We start from the raw sequence: 23,744 nt of genomic DNA, 5'->3' as shown, positions 1-23,744 counted from the left end.
TTAATTCAGATCGACTACAGTGACACAAAGTGACCACACGAGGCAGCGGTAGACCAGCAGCTCCTGTGAGCTAAAATCACTGATTTTCTCTATGGGGTTTGGTGCAGGGAGAGTGAGTGCTTTACAAACTTCAGTTTCCTGTCCCTTGAGCCTTTTGTACTTCATTAAATCTACATTATTTTAAGTCTATAATATCTTAAGAACATGTTCACGTCTTTATTTCACTGTTAGACAGACTTTTCCAACAGGAAACTGAAGTTTGTAAACCACTCACTCTCCCTGCACCAAAGCCCATAGAGAAAACCAATGATTTTGACATCACAGAGACACAGGAGTTCACAGGAGCTGTTGATCCACTGCTGCCTCCATCACTAACTTCAAATGTCTCATTTAGTAAAATTCGGCTTTTGAAAAACTTAATTCTGATTTATTTAATTGACACAAAGTGACCACACGAGGCAGCAGTAGACCAGCAGCTCCTGTGTCGTGTCCACCGTGAGCTAAAATCACTGATTTTCTCTATGGGTGCTTTGGTGCAGGGAGAGTGAGTGGTTGAAAAGTGTGATTTTTTTTTTTTTTTAAACTCCCTCTTTTCTGTTGTTCCGTCAGGAGTTTGCGGGCGAGGACACGTCGGATCTGTTCCTGGAGGAGCGGGAGGCGTCGCTGCGTCAGGCCCAGGAGGAGAAGCACAAGATCCAGATGTCGGTGCCGGGGATCCTGAACCCTCACGAGATCCCCGAGGAGATGTGCGACTGATCCCAGCGCGGGCTGCAGCCAGGACTGTGTACAGTAAACAAACAAACAAAACAAACAAACAAACAAAAGCGTAACCCACAGCAGACGCAACAAAAACCCAAGAGAGAGGCACTTGAGTGACTGAGTGAAAGAGTGAGTGAATGGAGGAGGAAGAGGAAGAGGAAGAGGAGGCTCCAGGTTTTCGTCCTCCGCCGCCGCCGCCGTGTTTGTTTGTTGACCAAAACGATGCCAATAAACGTGTAAATGACCGCCGTCGCCCTGTGGCCCCGCCCCCTCCTCCTCCTCCTCTTTGTACCTTATCTGCGTTTTTCTACGGGAACTCTCTTTTTTTTTTTTTGTGTGTAACATTGTTTCCAGAAAGCGTTTGAATCAAAAGTCTCTGCATGATGATGATGATGATGATGAAGATGATGATGATGATGATGAGGTCGTTTATTTGCTTTTCTCTCCCTCCATATATTTGTTTATATATAAATATATTATATTTACAATCTGAGCAGGGTTTTTTTTTTTCCTTCTCCTAGACAGGAAGTGTGTTTTTTTGTTTGTTTTTTTCGTTTTTTTTTAAATAAGATGCACCGTCCCCACACGGCATTGTGGGAGAATGTGAATCTAAACGGAGAATGAATGAATGAATGAAGAGCGGACAGAGAATCTGTCGCTCATAAACTATAACGTACTCCACCTTTTAAAAAAAAAACAACAACAAAATAATAAAATAAAGGAACAACTTTTTTTTTTTATTATTATTAGGGAAAGTAAACGTGGATTTTGTGCATATCATCCCGACTGTATTATAGCATCTTTACTACCATGGGAACATTATTATTATTATTATTATTATTATTATTATTATGATGATGTTTGTCCTTCTTTTATTCACGTGTGTGTGTGCGTGCGTGTGTGTGTGCTGTCGCAGAGTCGACATCAGCGTTTTGTTTTCCTCTGAGAGGATCGTGTCGCTGACGCGTGAGAATCGTCGCTCGCGCGTCAGCCTTCATTACTGGGACGATGTTTGAGGAAAAAGTGGCGTTATCGGACGTATTTATGGTTATTATTATTTTTTTGCGTTGTTGTTCTCGCTCAGTTTATAACAAAACTCTTGATTATTAAAACTCAGACGGCTTTTCCAGATTCTCCTGATTTATTTTGTTTTTGGATCGTACTAATTTTAGATCGTTTACCGCGTTCGTTTTCACGACACTGCGCTTCATAGAGCAACATGACAAAAACAAAAAACTGGGTTTACATTATTATTATTATTATTATTATTTTGTATTTCTTTGTTTCACTTGTTTTTTATGTTTTTGTCCAAAATCGATTGAAAAAAGGCTTTTATTTTGTTGAGTTTTGTTGTTTTTTTTTGTCCACAGAGAAAAATAAAATTTGCCAACGAGTTGAATTAGAAAAAGACAAAAAAAGAAGAATGTATAAAATCCAAATAAGCGCCCGCTCTAATGACGAGTTTCCCTTCTCAAGGTGTTACATTTGTTGTGAACTTTTTTGAACTGATTAAAGCTGAGAATTTTATAACCCTGCCTCCGCTCACGCCTCTTTATTAAAACAAAAAAAATGTACACAAAATTTTTGGTCCAAATTTTGACAAAAAACGTCATACTATATATACTATGTCGTCCAAAATTTGAAAAAAAAAAATTTACAAAAAAATTTTGGTCCAAAATTTGAAAAAAAGTCATACTATACTATGTCGTCCAAAATTTGAGAAAAAAAACTTTACCAAAAGTTTTTGTACAAAATTTGACAAAAACGTCATACTATACTATGTCCTCCAAAATTTGACAAAAAAAATTTGGTCCAAAAATTTACAAAAAAGTCATACTATACTATATCGTCCAAAATTTGAGGAAGAAATTTACCCAAAATGTTTGGTCCAAAATTTGACAAAACGACATACTATACTATGTCGTCCAAAATCAGACAATTTTTTTGAAAAACATTTTTTTGGTCCAAAACTTGACAAAAACGTCATGCTATTCTTTTTTTTTAAGATGTATTTTTTGGGTCTTTTTTCCTTTAATGATAGTATAGTAGAGATAGACAGGAAGCAGGAGGCAGAGATCTGTGGAATGACATGCAGCAAAGACCGCTTGGTGCGGGATTCAAACCAGGGTCACCTGCAATGAGGACTACAGCCTCAGCATATGGGGCAGGTGCTCTACCAACTGAGCCACCACTGCCAACGTCATACTATTCTATTTAGTGCATCATACTATACTATGTCGTCCAAAATCGGACAATTTTTTAGAAAATCTTTTTTTTGGTCCAAAACTTGACAAAAACGTCATACTATTCTATGTAGTGCATCATACTATACTTTGTCATCCAAAATGTGACCATTTTATGAAAAAAAAGATTTGGTCCAAAATTTGACAAAAACGACATACTATACTATGTCGTCCAAAATCTGACAATTTTTTTGAAAAACATTTTTTTGGTCCAAAACGTCAACGGTCAAATTTGTTGACGTTGAAAGAAAATTTGGTCAAAAATTTGACTATACAATACTAAGTAGTACTATACTATGTCGTCCAAAATGTGACCATTTTATGAAAAAAAAGATTTGGTCCAAAATTTGACAAAAACGACATATATACTATGTCGTTGTTACGACCCCAGGGTCGTGCCCACTTGTGTCTGCATGTGAGTGTGAGATGCGTTGCAGGTGTGTGTGTGTGTGTGTGTTTGAGTGAATGAGTCTAGGTGGATCCTGGGAGTTGATTGGTCCTCCACAGGAGGGAATCAAATAAGAGGCCTGAACATCCCAGCTGCAATGGACTTCCTCAAACCTCTCACAGCCAGACTGCCAGCAGACATTTTGTGCTTGGTTTTAATAAACCTTTAAAATGGTTTCTGTTTGTGTGTTGCTGGTGGTTTCTTGGAAGTTGGGAGGAGAGAGTCTCTTTATTCTTGTTGTGATTGGGTTTTTGCCCTAGGCCTGGTCGTAACAGTCGTCCAAAATAGGAACATTTTTTGAAAATCATTTTTTTGGTCCAAAACTTGACAAAAACGTCATACTATTCTATGTAGTACGTCATACTATACTATGTCGTCCAAATTGTGACCATTTTATGAAAAAAAAGAGTTGGTCCAAAATTTGACAGAAACGACATACTATACTATGTCATCCAAAATCTGACAATTTTTTTGAAAAAAAATTTTTTGGTCCAAAACTTGACAAAAACGTCATACTATACTATGTAGTATGTCATACTATACTTTGTCATCCAAAATGTGACCATTTTATGAAAAAAAAGATTTGGTCCAAAATTTGACAAAAACGACATACTATACTATGTCGTCCAAAATCTGACAATTTTTTTGAAAATCATTTTTTTGGGTCCAAAACTTGACAAATACGTCATACTATACTATGTAGTACGTCATACTATACTATGTCGTCCAAAATGTGACCATTTTTTGAAAAAAAGAATTTGGTCCAACATTTGACAAAAACGACATACTATACTATGTCGTCCAAAATAGGAAAAAATTTTGAAAATCATTTTTTTGGTCCAAAACTTGACAAAAACGTCATACTATTCTACGTAGTACGTCATACTATACTATGTCGTCCAAAATGTGACCATTTTTTGAAAAAAAAGAGTTGGTCCAAAACTTGACAAAAACGTCATACTATACTATGTAGTACGTCATACTATACTATGTCGTCCAAAATGTGACCATTTTTTGAAAAAAAGAATTTGGTCCAACATTTGACAAAAACGACATACTATACTATGTCGTCCAAAATAGGAAAAAATTGTGAAAATCATTTTTTTGGTCCAAAACTTGACAAAAACGTCATACTATTCTACGTAGTACGTCATACTATACTATGTCGTCCAAAATGTGACCATTTTTTGAAAAAAAAGAGTTGGTCCAAAACTTGACAAAAACGTCATACTATACTATGTAGTACGTCAAACTATACGATGTCGTCCAAAATGTGACCATTTTATGAAAAGAAAATTTGGTCAAAAATTTTACAAAAACGACATACTATACTATGTCGTGCAAAATCTGACAACTTTTTTTGAAAAACATTTTTTTGGGTCAAAACGTCATACTACACTAAGTAGTACTATACTATGTCGTCCAAAATGTGACACTTTTTTTGAAAATAATTTTTTTGGTCCAAAACTTGACAAAAACGTCAGACTATACTATGTAGTACGTCATACTATACTTTGTCGTCCAAAATGTGACCATTTTTTGAAAAAAACATTTGGACGAAAATTTGACAAAAAAGACATACTATACTATGTCGTCCAAAATAGGAAAAAAATTTTGAAAATCTTTTTTTTGGTCCAAAACTTGACAAAAACGTCAGACTATACTATGTAGTATGTCATACTATACTATGTCGTCCAAAATGTGATCATTTTATGAAAAGAAAATTTGGTCAAAAATTTGACAAAAACGACATACTGTACTATGTAGTCCAAAATAGGGAAAAAAAAATTGAAAGTCATTTTCTGGTCCAAAATTTGACAAAAACGTCATACTATACTATGTTGTCCAAAATGTGACCATTTAAAAAAAAAAAGAAATATGGTCGAAAATTTGACAAAAACGACATACTATACTATATCGTCCAAAATCTGACAATTTTTTTGAAAAAAATGTTTTTGGTCCAAAACTTGACAAAAACGTCATACTATACTATGTAGTACGTCATACTATACTATGTCATCCAAAATGTGACAATTTTTTGAAAAAAAAGAGTTGGTCCAAAATTTGACAAAAACGACATACTATACTATGTCGTCCAAAATCTGACACATTTTTTGAAAATCATTTTTTTGGTCCAAAACTTGACAAAAACGTCATACTTTACTATGTAGTACGTCATACTATACTATGTCGTCCAAAATGTGACCATTTTATGAAAAGAAAATTTGGTCAAAAATTTGACAAAAGCGACATACTATACTATGTCGTCCAAAATAGGAAAACATTTTTGAAAAACATTTTTTTGGTCCAAAACTTGACAAAAACGTCATACTATACTATGTCTCCAAAATGTGACCATTTTTTGAAAAAAAAAAGTTTGTCCAAAATTTGACAAAAACGACATACTATACTATGTCGTCCAAAATCTGACATGTTTTTTGAAAATCATTTCTTTGGTCCAAAACTTGACAAAAACGTCATACTATTCTATGTAGTACGTCATAGTATACTATGTCTCCAAAATGTGACCATTTTTTGAAAAAAAAACAGTTGGTCCAAAATTTGACAAAAACGACATACTATACTGTCTCCAAAATGTGACCATTTTTTGAAAAAAAAAAGTTGGTCCAAATTTTGACAAAAACGATATACTATACTATGTCGTCCAAAATAGGAAATTTTTTTTGAAAATCATTTTTTGGTCTAAAACTTGACAAAAACGTCAGACTATACTATGTAGTACGTCATACTATACTATGTCGTCCAAAATCAGACAAATTTTTTGAAAATCATTTTTTTGGTCCAAAACTTGACAAAAACTTCATACTATACTATGTAGTACGTCATACTATACTATGTCGTCCAAAATGTGACAATTTTTTGATATGCCGCGGTATGTTGTCCAAAGTTTGACAAAAAAAAATCAGAGTTTAGTAAGTCCTCATCCTTTGGCGCGTGGTGTTCGCTATATATGTTTTAAAAAATTCGACACCATTTTAAGTCCACACATCCACAAATTTATTGGACTTAATTGTGTCACATTTCACATTATTTGGGAGCAAAACATACAGGTTTTGTGGTGGAACTCGGCTGAAAAACATGTGTGCTCTTAGCGATCATTAGTGAACAGTTGTCGATGGCACATTCACAATTCAGTCAATAAACCATGTATACAGTCAATTTCAAGTATTAATAGTATAGTATTAACCTATAGGATTTACAGTATTCCTGCTCTAATTGAACATTTGTTCATTCTTGTGTTGGAGTCAAGACAACGCTAACAAAATGGCAAAATTTGAATGCAGTTGCTGGCACACAGGGAGGCAGTAGATTTGCCAATTCGTATCACAATATAACATATAACCAACAAATCAACAAATAATATCAACCAGTTTGAACACTGTTTTAAACTCGATCAGTTCTACTTTAAGCTGCTTCAAACCAAAGTTAGCAAATTGTGCAATGTTTTGTACAACATTCTTTCTTTAATTAGCAAGATTAGCCAAAAAAAACAACAACTAGCTAGTTGTGGGGAATTAGCATTAGCCCTTTTTTCTTGTGGCACGATTCACACAATTCAAACGAAGTGTTCCGGGCTCTGCGTGGTCTCGACTCCAACACTAACTCATACTGTATATAGATATAATGAAATTAGTATATTTATATGTTATATAAATATTAAAATGCTATACAAAAGAACAGGATGTGCAGGAAATTAGCTGTGAAAAGATGTACAACAGAGAAAATACAAAAAAGAGGCACTTAAGAATATCAAATACACACATTCACGTGTATTTATGTACAAAAGGTCAAATACTTCAGCCTGTACTGTCACACAATTCACCTGAAAAGTTATTCTTCTTACAATTATATCAGATACACGTGGCTGATGAAGTAGTGAAGAGACTGTGAGGAACAGGTGAAAAAGTCTTACATTTCACATGGCTTTAAAATATCAAACATTTCAACACTTTGTGACCTGGAACACAACAGATTTGTGTTTGAAACGACGGCTGCAGTTCACAAATAAAAGGTTTTAGCTTCAAAATAATTTAAAACACTAAAGTATGAGGCTAATGATGTGACGTCAGCAGAGAGTCACAATTTTTTATGGGCTATTTTTCTTTTTGTTTGTTTCCTGATAATCCATAAAAAAAATATTACAGTGTGTATTATAGAATAATTAGGGCCACATGTTTGTTTTTGAACGTCAAAAACAGAACTGAATTCTTAGAAAAAAATATTTGATAAGTGTCAGAATTCTGGGGAAAAACATCAAAATTCGTCAAAAAACAGAACTGAATTCTTAGAAAAAAATAATTGATAACGGTCAAAATTCTGGGGAAAAACATCAGAATTCCAAAACAAAAAGTCAGAATTCGCAAAAAAACTGATTTTATAACAGTCAAAATGTATCATTCTGAAATAAAAAGTCAAAATTTTGGGAAAAAAGTCAAAGTTCTCGTTGGGAAAAGAGGTCAGAATTCCAAAACAAAAAGTCAAAATTCTGAGGAAATAAAAAGTCAGAATTCGGAGAAAAACTGATTTCATAACAGTCAAAATTTAGAATTCTGAGAAAAAAGTCAAAATTATGCGAGTTCCGAAACAAAAAAAGTCAGAATTTAGAAGAAAAAGTTGTTATTGTGAAATTAAAAGTTAAAATTCTGAGAGAAAAAAGTACAAATTCTGGGAATAAAAATTAAAAATTCACAGAAAAAAAGGCAAAATTCTGTAGAAAAAGTCAGAATTTTTCCTCACACGTGGCCCTAATCCTCTTCTCTAGTATTGTGTAGCTGATTGAAAACTACATATTTTTTATAGATTTTACCAAATTATTGCAAAGTTTTCAATGTGAGAAAAACAATGACCGGACAAATTCCTGACGATTCGTAGATGAATAATTTGGAGAAACCAGCCGAGCTTTTTAAGCGGAAGACGCAGATTTAAAAACGTTTCGTCATTTTTTGGTGAAAAGACACACGAGTGAGTAGACGCAGGATCTGTGAAGCTGCTCAGAAAAGTCTTTGTTATTCCTTGTTTTCTTTTTCACCTTCGCATCACTGTGCACAAACGAGATGCAGGAAGACGAAAACAACATCATGGAGATCTGACCAGTGAGCGTGAAGAGAATCTCCGTCAGTCGTAGTTCACAGACAAAAAAGGAAGTTTCCCTTTAGATATTCAGTGAACAAAACCTATTTTTTGCACTTCTGTACAATTTAAAGAGGCCACTACAGTCTGTATATTAGACACTAGAATGCACAACAGACAAATACTGAACCTGTTATCAATATTATTATTATTATTATTATTATCATTAGTACGATTAAAACAAAAAAAGTTCAAGTCGGTAAAGTATTGCTATAACAAATTGACCCAAGCTCGACATTATCAGCCAATTCTCTCCTTTTTGCACCTGGTGTTATTTCACAAGAATTTAAAAAATCGTAACCCTGAAGAAACCGCCGACTTTTTCCCACATCAGATAATTCACGCTAGCTACAGTTTTAGCAGCAACCGGAATACTTCAAATCTACTGAGCATTAAAAATAATGACTTATCGTTCTGTAGCATATGCCAGAGCTAGAGCTGCTGCTTAGCTTGTGAAGCAAACAACAGAAGCTAAAAACAGCAGCAGCCAAACAAAGGAAGCTATGCTAATATAGCAGCACAGACGCTGAAATGACAGCGCTCTCACGCAAAGCTGTTCTCAACCAATGCTAGCACCTCATTGCAATTGCCTAGCTTTCGCTAGTCGCCTCAAGCACCAAGCTTCAGGAGATCCAACAATGTTGTTTTAATGGCAATGTGACAATGCAAGCGCTTGCCAATCCAATTCTCTCTCTGTTGCAAGCGTTGCAGTGCTCCCAACAACAGCTAACGCCGCGTTGCCATCGCTTTAGCATGATTCGCTACACTTGCAAAGACAGACACTGCTCTGCTAACTTCTAAAAGTCACCTACCAAGCACCAAACCACAGGCGTACCAGTGGTTTAGCATTTAAGTGCCAAGTATGTGCGGGTGCAGCCTACGAATGCTGCTAATTAGCTTAGCTTGTTCTCGGTATGATCGCAGCATTTTAGTCAGTGCCCAAAAAAACGAGTTTAGAATGGTTGTACCTGGGCCAGGTGTTCATCAGACTGGACTGTTTTCCAAAAAAGCCGTCACGTGACCAACATGCTAACCAGCAGATACCTTTGGTTCTATAACACTCTGCCGGTTTCGTACCTGCTACAGTTTCAAAAAAACAAAACATTTATTAAATAAGGCAATCTTCTTTCTGATGCAACACAATTCTGGGTCTCCACTGGGTCTCCTCAACACCTTAATCCCTAAAAAAGACAATCTGCAAAGAAGTATGATCATAGTTTATAGTAGCCCTTAACCTGGATTGATACTCATGAAACCTTGAGCAGATTCAAAGCTAAAACTATTGTGTTTTAAGTCTTAACCCTGGTCTTATAGAACTGCTAATAACAAAGTTCTTAATAGTTTCTTCTGCTTTGATAACCTGATAAACCCTACAAAGGAACGGCTTCGTTGTATTCACTCCTCAATCCTCGCGCGCCGCCCAACATCAGCCCTCCTTCAAATCTGGCCATGCTTCCCGTGTAGCCCTGCAGTCCTGCTCGGACCAGGTCCTGGCACAACACGGCATCGTGGGAAGACACAATAATGGGGGAGGTGTTGCTCTCCTCCTCCCTCCGATGTGGCTCTGGCGTCGGAGCAGGCGCTCGGATGCCGCTGCTCCCAGCGCCGGTGCTAACGCCGACGCCGCCGCCGCCGCCGCCGCCGCCGCCGCCTCGCCTTTTAGGTGGCGGCGGACCCCAGAGGAAGGCGTGCGCGGGGCGGTAGTGCTGGCGGGCGTAGCGAAGCAGGCGCCTGCGCGCGGCCGGGAGGCGTACGGTGTAGACGTAATACTCCAGGACGCTGTGCTGCATGTTCGGAAGGGTGTTGTACAGCAGCGACTCCTCCAGGAAGAGGCGAACCAGGGGAGCTTTGAAGGCCTCGTAGCCCAGTTCGCCCAAGGACTTCAGGATGCGAGTGATTCGCAGGTAGTTGTGCTGGGACCTGAAAAGAGCAAAAACGTGAGAAGCAGTTTACGAGACTTGTGGGAAGCGAGAAAAACGATTTTGTGATGACGAAAAGTATTTTAAATTAGAGGCTAAAACGTAGAGGAAAAACATGCTCGTTGAGTACAAACCCCCAACATTTGTACCATTCAGGTGCTTCTTCGGCAAACCATCAAAATGCGATGAGGAAGAAAGAGAATCCCCCTTTAAATTACCATTTAAGCATCTGTTCCCTGCTAATAAAGGGAGCAATTAAGTTGCACGGGCTTTAGAAAAATCGCTAAACGCCGCTAAAAAGAGCAGCGGGTGTCCGTGTTCAAGAGTGCGTTTGCTTACTCGTTAAGGTGCTCGAAGCGCTCCTGCCAGTTGGAAGCCCGGGCAACGCTCCCGCTCTTATCCAGCAGTTTGACGCCATAAAAGTCCAGCATGAGGGAATAGGCTGCCAGGAATCTCCGCTTGGCTTCACGAGTGCTTTGGAATTCCTGATAAGATTCAAGGCGGAAAAATGAGTAACAACGTCTTTCTGCTCGGTATGTAATCTTTGAGATTGGGTGATTATTGTGAGGAGGTTTGGGCAGTCGATCTTGTATTTAATATTTGTATTCCTTAAAGGTTGGATCGCACCAAGTCAAGCCAACATCAGCTAATGGCTAACATCCTAATTTTTGGGGGGCGGATTTCGCCCAGGAAAGTCGGCCAATTGTTCGCCGCCTGAAGAAGACAGCCTTGTAGCTTGCAATAAGTGTCTTGATCAGCAGGTGGTAAGCAGCTGGAAGACCTACAACAGTGGTTGCTAACCACACACTCGCTAATAGGACTAGCACTGTTGCTTCACGGAGCAAGAAGGTCGCCAGTTTGGATACGGGTTCGCCCGAAGGCCTCGCTGTTTGAGAGCCAATCTCGGTATGTCCACAAGAGCTAGCTGATGCTACTTAAAGGCTCGACAGCCGACTGTTGGCTTCATGCGTCCTGGGCCTTGACAACAAATCTAAAACCAAAATGAAATAATCCTCTCTATAGATTTTGTCTGAAAAAGCTGGTTATGTTGCATTGAAAGGAACTGCCATCTTGAAAGCAACATTTGGTTTTCTTCTATTAAATGGAAGCTAGCAAAGACGTAGACGGTACACAAAGCCCCCCGACAATGACCCACATGTGGACACTTGTACTGTGTGCGTCTTACTTTGATCTCGTCCTGAGTCAGTTCGTATGCGTAGAAGTTTAGCCCTTGTTCCCTCAATGGAAACAGCCTACGACACAAGAAAAACAAACATACAAATAAATGAATGTAGATTTTGAATGATGTCGATTTCTCAACATATAGAAGCTTCTACATAATGAATGATTACACTGACGTTAGCGTTTTCCGTTTCGTCTACCTTTCACCAACTTCAGTTGACGTTGACGACACCAGAGTGTCAACACAATAATGACCTTCATCACAAGCTCCACCCATTAAAGTAAATTCGGTTCAGTTTAAAAGGCGCTGCTCAACTTGAGTCAACATTTGAGGCTACAAAATGGATCAAACCAATAGGGGACATCATGGAGGGTTGACACTAGCAACAGCATTGATACAGTTTGCTGTTTGCTAGGGCCTGCAACTGAGATTTAATTTATAATTGATTAATTTGTCCATTATTTTCTCGACTAATCCATAGATTGTTTGGTACATAAAGTGTCAAAAAAAATCAAACAGATTAAACGTTTATCAAAACCGTTAGCAATTCATTTAGCAACTAGTGCTGGGCACGTTAGCGCGATAGTGGCGGTTAACGGCATCAGCGTTAGCGCATGACGCGTTGCCATGACGACTGACAGGAAAAAGACACACGTGATGACATGCGCATTTTTTCCTGGGCCAGTCGTCATGGAAACGCGCTAAAGGAGCTGTCACCTCACTGTCAAAGTGCATCAGGGCAAATGGATCATTTCCTGAATTTCAAAAATTCATTTAAATTATTCCTTAAGAGATTTGCAAATATTTTCAACAGATCCTTGTTCAGGGCGATGCCGACTATTATGATGGTAAATTTCAAGTAATTCTGAGATACTTTTTTTTTTTTTTGAAGAAACTCAGCTCACTGTCAAAGTGCATCAGGGCAAATGCATAATTTCCTGATTTTCGAAAAATCATAAAAATTATTCCTTAAGAGGTTTGCAAATATTTTCAACAGATCCTTGATCAGGGTGATGCCGACTATTATGATGGTAAATTTCAAGTCATTCTGAGATACTTTTTTTTTTTTTTTGAAGAAACTCAGCTCACTGTCAAAGTGCATCAGGGCAAATGCATAATTTCCTGATTTTCAAAAAATCATAAAAATGATTCCTTAAGAGGTTTGCAAATATTTTCAACAGATCCTTGTTCAGGGCGATGCCGACTATTATGATGGTAAATTTCAAGTAATTCTGAGATACTTTTTGTTTTTTTGAAGAAAGTCACCTCACTGTCAAAGTGCATCAGGGCAAATGGATCATTTCCTGAATTTCAAAAATTCATTTAAATTATTCCTTAAGAGATTTGCAAATATTTTCAACAGATCCTTGTTCAGGGCGATGCCGACTATTATGATGGTAAATTTCAAGTAATTCTGAGATACTTTTTGTTTTTTTGAAGAAAGTCAGCTCACTGTCAAAGTGCATCAGGGCAAATGCATAATTTCCTGATTTTCAAAAAATCATAAAAATTATTCCTTAAGAGGTTTGCAAATATTTTCAACAGATCCTTGTTCAGGGCGATGCCGACTATTATGGTGGTAAATTTCAAGTCATTCTGAGATACTTTTTTTTTTTTGAAGAAACTCAGCTCACTGTCAAAGTGCATCAGGGCAAATGCATAATTTCCTGATTTTCAAAAAAATCATAAAAATTGTTCCTTAAGAGGTTTGCAAATATTTTCAACAGATCCTTGTTCAGGGCGATGCCGACTATTATGGTGGTAAATTTCAAGTAATTCTGAGATACTTTTTTTTTTTTTGAAGAAACTCAGCTCACTGTCAAAGTGCATCAGGGCAAATGCAAAATTTCCTGATTTTCAAAAAATCATAAAAATTATTCCTTAAGAGGTTTGCAAATATTTTCAACAGATCCTTGTTCAGGGCGATGCCGACTATTATGGTGGTAAATTTCAAGTCATTCTGAGATACTTTTTGTTTTTTTGAAGAAACTCAGCTCACTGTCAAAGTGCATCAGGGCAAATGCATAATTTCCTGATTTTCAAAAAATCATAAAAATTATTCCTTAAGAGGTTTGCAAATATTTTCAACAGATCCTTGATCAGGGTGATGCCGACTATTATGATGGTAAATTTCAAGTTATTTCGAGATACTTTTTGTTTTTTTGAAGAAACTCAGCTCACTGTCAAAGTGCATCAGGGCAAATGCATAATTTCCTGATTTTCAAAAAATCATAAAAATTATTCCTTAAGAGGTTTGCAAATATTTTCAACAGATCCTTGATCAGGGTGATGCCAACTATTATGATGGTAAATTTCAAGTAATTCTGAGATACTTTTTGTTTTTTTGAAGAAACTCAGCTCACTGTCAAAGTGCATCAGGGCAAATGCATAATTTCCTGATTTTCAAAAAATCATAAAAATTATTCCTTAAGAGGTTTGCAAATATTTTCAACAGATCCTTGATCAGGGTGATGCCGACTACTATGATGGTAAATTTCAAGTAATTCTGAGATACTTTTTTTTTTTTTTGAAGAAACTCAGCTCACTGTCAAAGTGCATCAAGGCAAATGCATAATTTCCTGATTTTCAAAAAATCATAAAAATTATTCCTTAAGAGGTTTGCAAATATTTTCAACAGATCCTTGATCAGGGTGATGCCGACTATTATGATGGTAAATTTCAAGTCATTCTGAGATACTTTTTTTTTTTTTGAAGAAACTCAGCTCACTGTCAAAGTGCATCAGGGCAAATGCATAATTTCCTGATTTTCAAAAAATCATAAAAATGATTCCTTAAGAGGTTTGCAAATATTTTCAACAGATCCTTGTTCAAAACGATGCCGACTATTATGGTGGTAAATTTCAAGTCATTCTGAGATACTTTTTGATTTTTTTGAAGAAAGTCACCTCACTGTCAAAGTGCATCAGGGCAAATGGATCATTTCCTGAATTTCAAAAAATCATAAAAATTATTCCTTAAGAGATTTGCAAATATTTTCAACAGATCCTTGTTCAGGGCGATGCCGACTATTATGATGGTAAATTTCAAGTAATTCTGAGATACTTTTTTTTTTTTTTGAAGAAACTCAGCTCACTGTCAAAGTGCATCAGGGCAAATGCATAATTTCCTGATTTTCAAAAAATCATAAAAATTATTCCTTAAGAGGTTTGCAAATATTTTCAACAGATCCTTGATCAGGGTGATGCCGACTATTATGATGGTAAATTTCAAGTCATTCTGAGATACTTTTTTTTTTTTTTGAAGAAACTCAGCTCACTGTCAAAGTGCATCAGGGCAAATGCATAATTTCCTGATTTTCAAAAAATCATAAAAATGATTCCTTAAGAGGTTTGCAAATATTTTCAACAGATCCTTGATCAGGGTGATGCCGACTATTATGATGGTAAATTTCAAGTAATTCTGAGATACTTTTTGTTTTTTTGAAGAAAGTCACCTCACTGTCAAAGTGCATCAGGGCAAATGCATCATTCTGAGATACTTTTTTTTTTTTGAAGAAACTCAGCTCACTGTCAAAGTTCATCAGGGCAAATGCATAATTTCCTGATTTTCAAAAAATCATAAAAATTATTCCTTAAGAGGTTTGCAAATATTTTCAACAGATCCTTGTTCAGGGCGATGCCGACTATTATGGTGGTAAATTTCAAGTCATTCTGAGATACTTTTTTTTTTTTTTGAAGAAACTCAGCTCACTGTCAAAGTGCATCAGGGCAAATGCATAATTTCCTGATTTTCAAAAAATCATAAAAATTATTCCTTAAGAGGTTTGCAAATATTTTCAACAGATCCTTGATCAGGGTGATGCCGACTATTATGATGGTAAATTTCAAGTTATTTCGAGATACTTTTTATTTTTTTGAAGAAACTCAGCTCACTGTCAAAGTGCATCAGGGCAACTGATAATTTCCTGATTTTCAAAAAATCATAAAAATTATTCCTTAAGAGGTTTGCAAATATTTTCAACAGATCCTTGATCAGGGTGATGCCGACTATTATGATGGTAAATTTCAAGTAATTCTGAGATACTTTTTGTTTTTTTGAAGAAAGTCAGCTCACTGTCAAAGTGCATCAGGGCAAATGCATAATTTCCTGATTTTCAAAAAATCATAAAAATTATTCCTTAAGAGGTTTGCAAATATTTTCAACAGATCCTTGTTCAGGGCGATGCCGACTATTATGGTGGTAAATTTCAAGTCATTCTGAGATACTTTTTTTTTTTTTTGAAGAAACTCAGCTCACTGTCAAAGTGCATCAGGGCAAATGCATAATTTCCTGATTTTCAAAAAAATCATAAAAATTATTCCTTAAGAGGTTTGCAAATATTTTCAACAGATCCTTGTTCAGGGCGATGCCGACTATTATGGTGGTAAATTTCAAGTCATTCTGAGATACTTTTTGTTTTTTTGAAGAAACTCAGCTCACTGTCAAAGTGCATCAGGCCAAATGCATCATTCTGAGATACTTTTTTTTTTTTTGAAGAAACTCAGCTCACTGTCAAAGTGCATCAGGGCAAATGCATAATTTCCTGATTTTCAAAAAATCATAAAAATTATTCCTTAAGAGGTTTGCAAATATTTTCAACAGATCCTTGATCAGGGTGATGCCGACTATTATGATGGTAAATTTCAAGTTATTTCGAGATACTTTTTGTTTTTTTGAAGAAACTCAGCTCACTGTCAAAGTGCATCAGGGCAACTGATAATTTCCTGATTTTCAAAAAATCATAAAAATTATTCCTTAAGAGGTTTGCAAATATTTTCAACAGATCCTTGATCAGGGTGATGCCGACTATTATGATGGTAAATTTCAAGTAATTCTGAGATACTTTTTGTTTTTTTGAAGAAAGTCAGCTCACTGTCAAAGTGCATCAGGGCAAATGCATAATTTCCTGATTTTCAAAAAATCATAAAAATTATTCCTTAAGAGGTTTGCAAATATTTTCAACAGATCCTTGTTCAGGGCGATGCCGACTATTATGGTGGTAAATTTCAAGTCATTCTGAGATACTTTTTTTTTTTTTGAAGAAACTCAGCTCACTGTCAAAGTGCATCAGGGCAAATGCAAAATTTCCTGATTTTCAAAAAATCATAAAAATTATTCCTTAAGAGGTTTGCAAATATTTTCAACAGATCCTTGATCAGGGTGATGCCGACTATTATGATGGTACATTTCAAGTCATTCTGAGATACTTTCTTTTTTTTTTTGAAGAAACTCAGCTCACTGTCAAAGTGCATCAGGGCAAATGCATAATTTCCTGATTTTCAAAAAATCATAAAAATTATTCCTTAAGAGGTTTGCAAATATTTTCAACAGATCCTTGATCAGGGTGATGCCGACTATTATGATGGTAAATTTCAAGTTATTTCGAGATACTTTTTGTTTTTTTGAAGAAACTCAGCTCACTGTCAAAGTGCATCAGGGCAACTGATAATTTCCTGATTTTCAAAAAATCATAAAAATTATTCCTTAAGAGGTTTGCAAATATTTTCAACAGATCCTTGATCAGGGTGATGCCGACTATTATGATGGTAAATTTCAAGTAATTCTGAGATACTTTTTGTTTTTTTGAAGAAAGTCAGCTCACTGTCAAAGTGCATCAGGGCAAATGCATAATTTCCTGATTTTCAAAAAATCATAAAAATTATTCCTTAAGAGGTTTGCAAATATTTTCAACAGATCCTTGTTCAGGGCGATGCCGACTATTATGGTGGTAAATTTCAAGTCATTCTGAGATACTTTTTTTTTTTTTGAAGAAACTCAGCTCACTGTCAAAGTGCATCAGGGCAAATGCAAAATTTCCTGATTTTCAAAAAATCATAAAAATTATTCCTTAAGAGCTTTGCAAATATTTTCAACAGATCCTTGTTCAGGGCGATGCCGACTATTATGGTGGTAAATTTCAAGTCATTCTGAGATACTTTTTGTTTTTTTGAAGAAACTCAGCTCACTGTCAAAGTGCATCAGGGCAAATGCATCATTCTGAGATACTTTTTTTTTTTTTGAAGAAACTCAGCTCACTGTCAAAGTGCATCAGGGCAAATGCATAATTTCCTGATTTTCAAAAAATCATAAAAATTATTCCTTAAGAGGTTTGCAAATATTTTCAACAGATCCTTGATCAGGGTGATGCCGACTATTATGATGGTAAATTTCAAGTCATTCTGAGATACTTTTTGTTTTTTTGAAGAAACTCAGCTCACTGTCAAAGTGCATCAGGGCAACTGATAATTTCCTGATTTTCAAAAAATCATAAAAATTATTCCTTAAGAGGTTTGCAAATATTTTCAACAGATCCTTGATCAGGGTGATGCCGACTATTATGATGGTAAATTTCAAGTCATTCTGAGATACTTTTTTTTTTTTTTGAAGAAACTCAGCTCACTGTCAAAGTGCATCAGGGCAAATGCATAATTTCCTGATTTTCAAAAAAATCATAAAAATTATTCCTTAAGAGGTTTGCAAATATTTTCAACAGATCCTTGTTCAGGGCGATGCCGACTATTATGGTGGTAAATTTCAAGTCATTCTGAGATACTTTTTTTTTTTTTGAAGAAACTCAGCTCACTGTCAAAGTGCATCAGGGCAAATGCAAAATTTCCTGATTTTCAAAAAATCATAAAAATTATTCCTTAAGAGGTTTGCAAATATTTTCAACAGATCCTTGTTCAGGGCGATGCCGACTATTATGGTGGTAAATTTCAAGTCATTCTGAGATACTTTTTTTTTTTTTGAAGAAACTCAGCTCACTGTCAAAGTGCATCAGGGCAAATGCATAATTTCCTGATTTTCAAAAAAATCATAAAAATTATTCCTTAAGAGGTTTGCAAATATTTTCAACAGATCCTTGTTCAGGGCGATGCCGACTATTATGGTGGTAAATTTCAAGTCATTCTGAGATACTTTTTGTTTTTTTGAAGAAACTCAGCTCACTGTCAAAGTGCATCAGGGCAAATGCATAATTTCCTGATTTTCAAAAAAATCATAAAAATTATTCCTTAAGAGGTTTGCAAATATTTTCAACAGATCCTTGATCAGGGTGATGCCAACTATTATGATGGTAAATTTCAAGTAATTCTGAGATACTTTTTGTTTTTTTGAAGAAACTCAGCTCACTGTCAAAGTGCATCAGGGCAAATGCATAATTTCCTGATTTTCAAAAAATCATAAAAATTATTCCTTAAGAGGTTTGCAAATATTTTCAACAGATCCTTGATCAGGGTGATGCCGACTATTATGATGGTAAATTTCAAGTAATTCTGAGATACTTTTTGTTTTTTTGAAGAAAGTCATCTCACTGTCAAAGTGCATCAGGGCAAATGCATAATTTCCTGATTTTCAAAAAAATCATAAAAATTATTCCTTAAGAGGTTTGCAAATATTTTCAACAGATCCTTGTTCAGGGCGATGCCGACTATTATGGTGGTAAATTTCAAGTCATTCTGAGATACTTTTTTTTTTTTTGAAGAAACTCAGCTCACTGTCAAAGTGCATCAGGGCAAATGCAAAATTTCCTGATTTTCAAAAAATCATAAAAATTATTCCTTAAGAGGTTTGCAAATATTTTCAACAGATCCTTGTTCAGGGCGATGCCGACTATTATGGTGGTACATTTCAAGTCATTCTGAGATACTTTTTTTTTTTTTGAAGAAACTCAGCTCACTGTCAAAGTGCATCAGGGCAAATGCATAATTTCCTGATTTTCAAAAAAATCATAAAAATTATTCCTTAAGAGGTTTGCAAATATTTTCAACAGATCCTTGTTCAGGGCGATGCCGACTATTATGGTGGTAAATTTCAAGTCATTCTGAGATACTTTTTGTTTTTTTGAAGAAACTCAGCTCACTGTCAAAGTGCATCAGGGCAAATGCATAATTTCCTGATTTTCAAAAAAATCATAAAAATTATTCCTTAAGAGGTTTGCAAATATTTTCAACAGATCCTTGATCAGGGTGATGCCAACTATTATGATGGTAAATTTCAAGTAATTCTGAGATACTTTTTGTTTTTTTGAAGAAACTCAGCTCACTGTCAAAGTGCATCAGGGCAAATGCATAATTTCCTGATTTTCAAAAAATCATAAAAATTAATCCTTAAGAGGTTTGCAATTATTTTCAACAGATCCTTGATCAGGGTGATGCCGACTATTATGATGGTAAATTTCAAGTAATTCTGAGATACTTTTTGTTTTTTTGAAGAAAGTCATCTCACTGTCAAAGTGCATCAGGGCAAATGCATAATTTCCTGATTTTCGGAGCTAACGGAGCTAACTGGTAAACGGTGCCTGGACTCTGGTGTCGCGGCACGTAAACATGACGTCACGCGCATCTTTTTTCGGCCAGTCGTCATGGAAACGCGCTTCAGGAGCTAATGCAGCTAACGGAGCTAAACTGGTAAACGGTGCCTGGACTCCGGTGTCGCGGCACGAAAAAAACACGACGTCACTTTGGCGTCTTTTTCCTGGCCGGTCGTCATGGAAACGCGCCGTGCGTTAACCTAGTGCCCAGCGCTATTAGCAACTGACGAAAAATACATACGTATATGCACATATTCTGCGTATAATCCGGGTCGTCGCTCAGATTAAACGTCTCACCACTGAATGTAGGTGTGATTGTGCTCCAGTTTGTCATAGTCTCCTCTCCACTTGGACAGAATCTCTTCTACGTAGATACCTGCGGAGAGACGCGGCTAGTTAGCGAATTAGCTTTGCAGTTATAGCTTGGGTTAGGGTTAGGGTTAGGGTTTGGCACTTGCAAAAACAAGCGTATGTGTGTGTTTTCCGCTCACCATCGGGCACCAGAGGGATCTTGTTCAGGTAGAAGCGCAGGTTTCGGTACTCGTTGGGTTGCCGGGATCTTTTGTAGTTCTGCTCACAAAAACATCAACGAGATCGCGGTTAAGACGTATTATAAGATAAGATAAGATAAGATAAGAAGTCCTTTATTCGTCCCGCAGTGGGGAAATTTACAGTCTTACAGCAGCAAGACAGTAAGGATAAGGATAATAAATGATAAACATGCATTACCAAAAAGAAATAGAATCTATAAAGTACAATATATAAAAATATTAACACTGACTATAAAAATAGGTTTAAAAATAGAATGTAGAATGTACATTACAACCGGTCTGCAGAATATACACAGTATGCACATGGTATTTATAGTGTAAGGAAACAAGGCTGAGCTATTAAATAAGGATAAGGATATTGCACTGATGAGAAAACTACAGTATAAAAAATTTGACAGTATGAAAAATGACAATATATTGCACTTAAATAAAATTTACATTATGAAAAAATATATACAGTATATTACACCAATGAAAATTAACAGTATATTGCACATGGAGAGTGGAGTGTGTGTGTGTGTGTGTGTGTGGGGTCTACTTAGAGCAGTACTTGTTGTACAGTCTAACAGCTGCAGGGAGGAACGACCTGCGATAACGCTCCTTCAGACATTTCGGATGTTTTAGTCTGTGACTGAAGGAGCTGCCCAGTGCTGCGATGGTGTTCTGCAGGGGGTGGGAGAGGTTGTCCATCAGAGATGATAGCTTGGTAGCCATTCTCCTCTCTCCCACCACCTCCACTGGTTCCAGTGGATTATGTCCGAGAGTGTCCTCACAGAGATATAAAGACACGTTTGTGTGCGTACCGGGTAGCTGTGGCGGTATTTATAGAGGTCTCTGGCAGCGTAGAAACTCCTCTTCATCTTTGGAAGAGACTCGGGGGAGTCAGTCAGCTGAGAGGAGGAAGAAGAAAGAAAGAAAGTTATTCAGAAATAAAACCAAGGACGTAACACAAGAATGAACATGAATATAACGCTCGTCTGCCGTTCAGCTAAAATTAAAAGCACCCACTTTGCTTTTGAGGTCACAGCGACCACAGAGGGATTCTGGGAAATGGAGTCGATTCGTTTTGAATGAAATCTAGGTCATGTCACATTCCACTGGTCAGAGAATCTACAATAATCCTGCTTTTTAACACTATATAATACATTTATTTATGTTTTTATTATTTTTAATTTATAATAATATGAATAGAACCATAAAGGATTTTTTTCAGTTTTATAAAATTATAGGTATAATCACTAATTTTAGCATTTTATGTTATTTGTTTGTTAAATGGAGCAAAGAAAATAGAACAAATTCACATTTTCGAATTCTGCAAAATCAGAAAACTTTTTTTTTTTTTAACAATAAAAAACACTCAAACTCATTATTCGACCAACAAAATAGTAATAAAAGTACTTAAGTAATGTATTTATTAATAGTAGCAGCAATGTGTTTTATATTGAAGAACCTATAGGGGGAGCACTGTTCGTTTCTATTACTTTTATTTAACCAGGAATAAGTCAAACAAGTTCCTCTTATTATTTTAGAAATAACATGGTGTGTTTTTTTAAAGTTCTATGTCCCACCCAAAAAATTGGGGAACCCTTTATCCAGGGGCCCCCTCACTCCCACTCACTCCCTGGTAGCGCCCCTACTCTGTATGTCCCGGCCTTGTCAATATTGTGTCACATGTTTCCGCCCACACTTCTATTTTTTTTACACAGTGCTATGAATCAAACGCACCCTCACCCTCGCCCTGACCACCTTACCTGCGGGGACGAGTCTCCGGCATCTCCCGGGCCTCGCTCGCTCTCCGGCGGGCTGACGGAGTCGGAGCTGCCGCTGTCATCTTCGTCGCTCTCGGAGTCCGACCCCCACGTCGAGTCGCATTCCTCCACGGTGCTCGGCTCCTTGAAACGCCAGCTGCCCAACAGATTTCCCATTTAAACACTCACACACACTCACACACACACGCGGCCGCTCCTCGTAATTATCCTCTTTATTGCACAGATTTTAAAAAAAAAAATAAAAAACTACATCATGTCGCGCGTGACCTCGTTCTTATGTGGGTTAGCAGGCTCGCGCTGTCTCTGAGCTTTTAAATGGCAGGAAAGAGGAATCTCCATCAGTGATGATGATGATGATGCGCGTCTGTATGGCGGGCGATTAGTGCCGCAGAGCAGCAAGGGGGAGGCGTCACAAAACCGTCACTACTACCAAGGTGACAATTTCTGGTTCTGGGAAAGTTACTTTGTGGTTGTGGGAACGTTATCTGAAGGTAAGTGGTTGATGTGGAAAATGTTCCTTATGTTCTTATTATGTTAGTATTTGGTTGCACATTTGGTTCCCAGAACGTTCCCCTCACAACCTTCATACAACCTTTAGAGAATGTTCTCCTTTGGTTCCCAGAAAGTTCCCTGAAGGTTCCTTCCTAGGGTTCTCCTGTGGTTGATATGGAAAGTTTTCCTAACGTTAGTTTTTGGTTGCAAATTTGGTTTCCAGAATGTTCCCCTAGCGTTACTTTGTCAGAACATTCATTCAACCTTGAAAAAACGTTCTCCTTTGGTTCCCGGAATGTTTCCTGAAGGTTCCTTCCTAGGGTTCTCTTGTGGTTGATATGGAAAGTTTTCCTAACGTTCTTCTAATGTTAGTTTTTGGTTGCCCATTTGGTTTCCAGAACGTTCCCCTAATGTAACACGGTCACAACCTTCATACAACCTTCAGATAACGTTCTCCTTTGGTTACCAGAAAATTCCCTGAAGGTTCCTTCCTAGGGTTCTCCTGTGGTTGATATGGAAAGTATTCCTTACGTTAGTTTTGGTTGCACATTTGGTTTCTATAATGTTACTTTGTCACAACCTTCATACAACCTTTAGAGAACGTTCTCCTGTGGTTACCAGAAAGTTCCCTTAGGGTTCCTTCCTAGGGTTCTCCTGGGGTTGATATGGAAAGTTTTCCTTACGTTAGTTTTTGGTTGCAAATTTGGTTGCCAGAACGTTACCCTAACATTACATTGTCACAACTTTCATACAACCTTTAGAGATGTTCTCCTTTGGTTCCCAGAAAGTTCCTTGAAGCTTCATCCCTATGTTCTCCTGTGGTTGATATGGAAAGTTTTCCTAACATTAGTTTTTGGTTGCCCATTTGGTTCCCAGAACGTTCCCCTAATGTTACATGGTCACAACCTTCATACAACC

General features: G+C 36.8%; 2 protein-coding genes across 2 annotated transcripts in view; one reads left to right on the top strand and one right to left on the bottom strand.

The window, feature by feature from the left end:
- Positions 1 to 2,223, top strand: part of LOC310933994 (exportin-1) — a 42,068-nt gene extending 39,845 nt beyond the window's left edge. Inside the window, exon 25 of the mRNA XM_083897593.1 lies at positions 610 to 2,223. Coding sequence (XP_083753719.1) covers positions 610 to 756 — 147 coding nt within the window. The 3' untranslated portion in view covers positions 757 to 2,223. The remainder of the gene's footprint in view (positions 1 to 609) is intronic.
- A 7,748-nt stretch (positions 2,224 to 9,971) lies between these two features.
- ogfrl1 (opioid growth factor receptor-like 1) lies at positions 9,972 to 22,490 on the bottom strand (the record flags this gene model as incomplete). Its single annotated transcript, XM_083897472.1, has 7 exons — positions 9,972 to 10,521; positions 10,860 to 11,005; positions 11,707 to 11,773; positions 20,312 to 20,390; positions 20,506 to 20,584; positions 21,369 to 21,455; positions 22,317 to 22,490. 7 exons carry the CDS (start codon positions 22,488 to 22,490, stop codon positions 9,972 to 9,974), a joined length of 1,182 nt encoding a protein of 393 aa, XP_083753598.1.
- Between the last annotated feature and the right edge of the window lie 1,254 nt (positions 22,491 to 23,744).

Source organism: Microchirus variegatus (genome assembly GCF_963457635.1).
Source record: "Microchirus variegatus genome assembly, chromosome: 11".
NCBI classification, from domain to species: domain Eukaryota; kingdom Metazoa; phylum Chordata; class Actinopteri; order Pleuronectiformes; family Soleidae; genus Microchirus; species Microchirus variegatus.
Note: the sequence above shows the minus strand (reverse complement) of the source record. Positions and strands in the feature narration are given on the sequence as shown.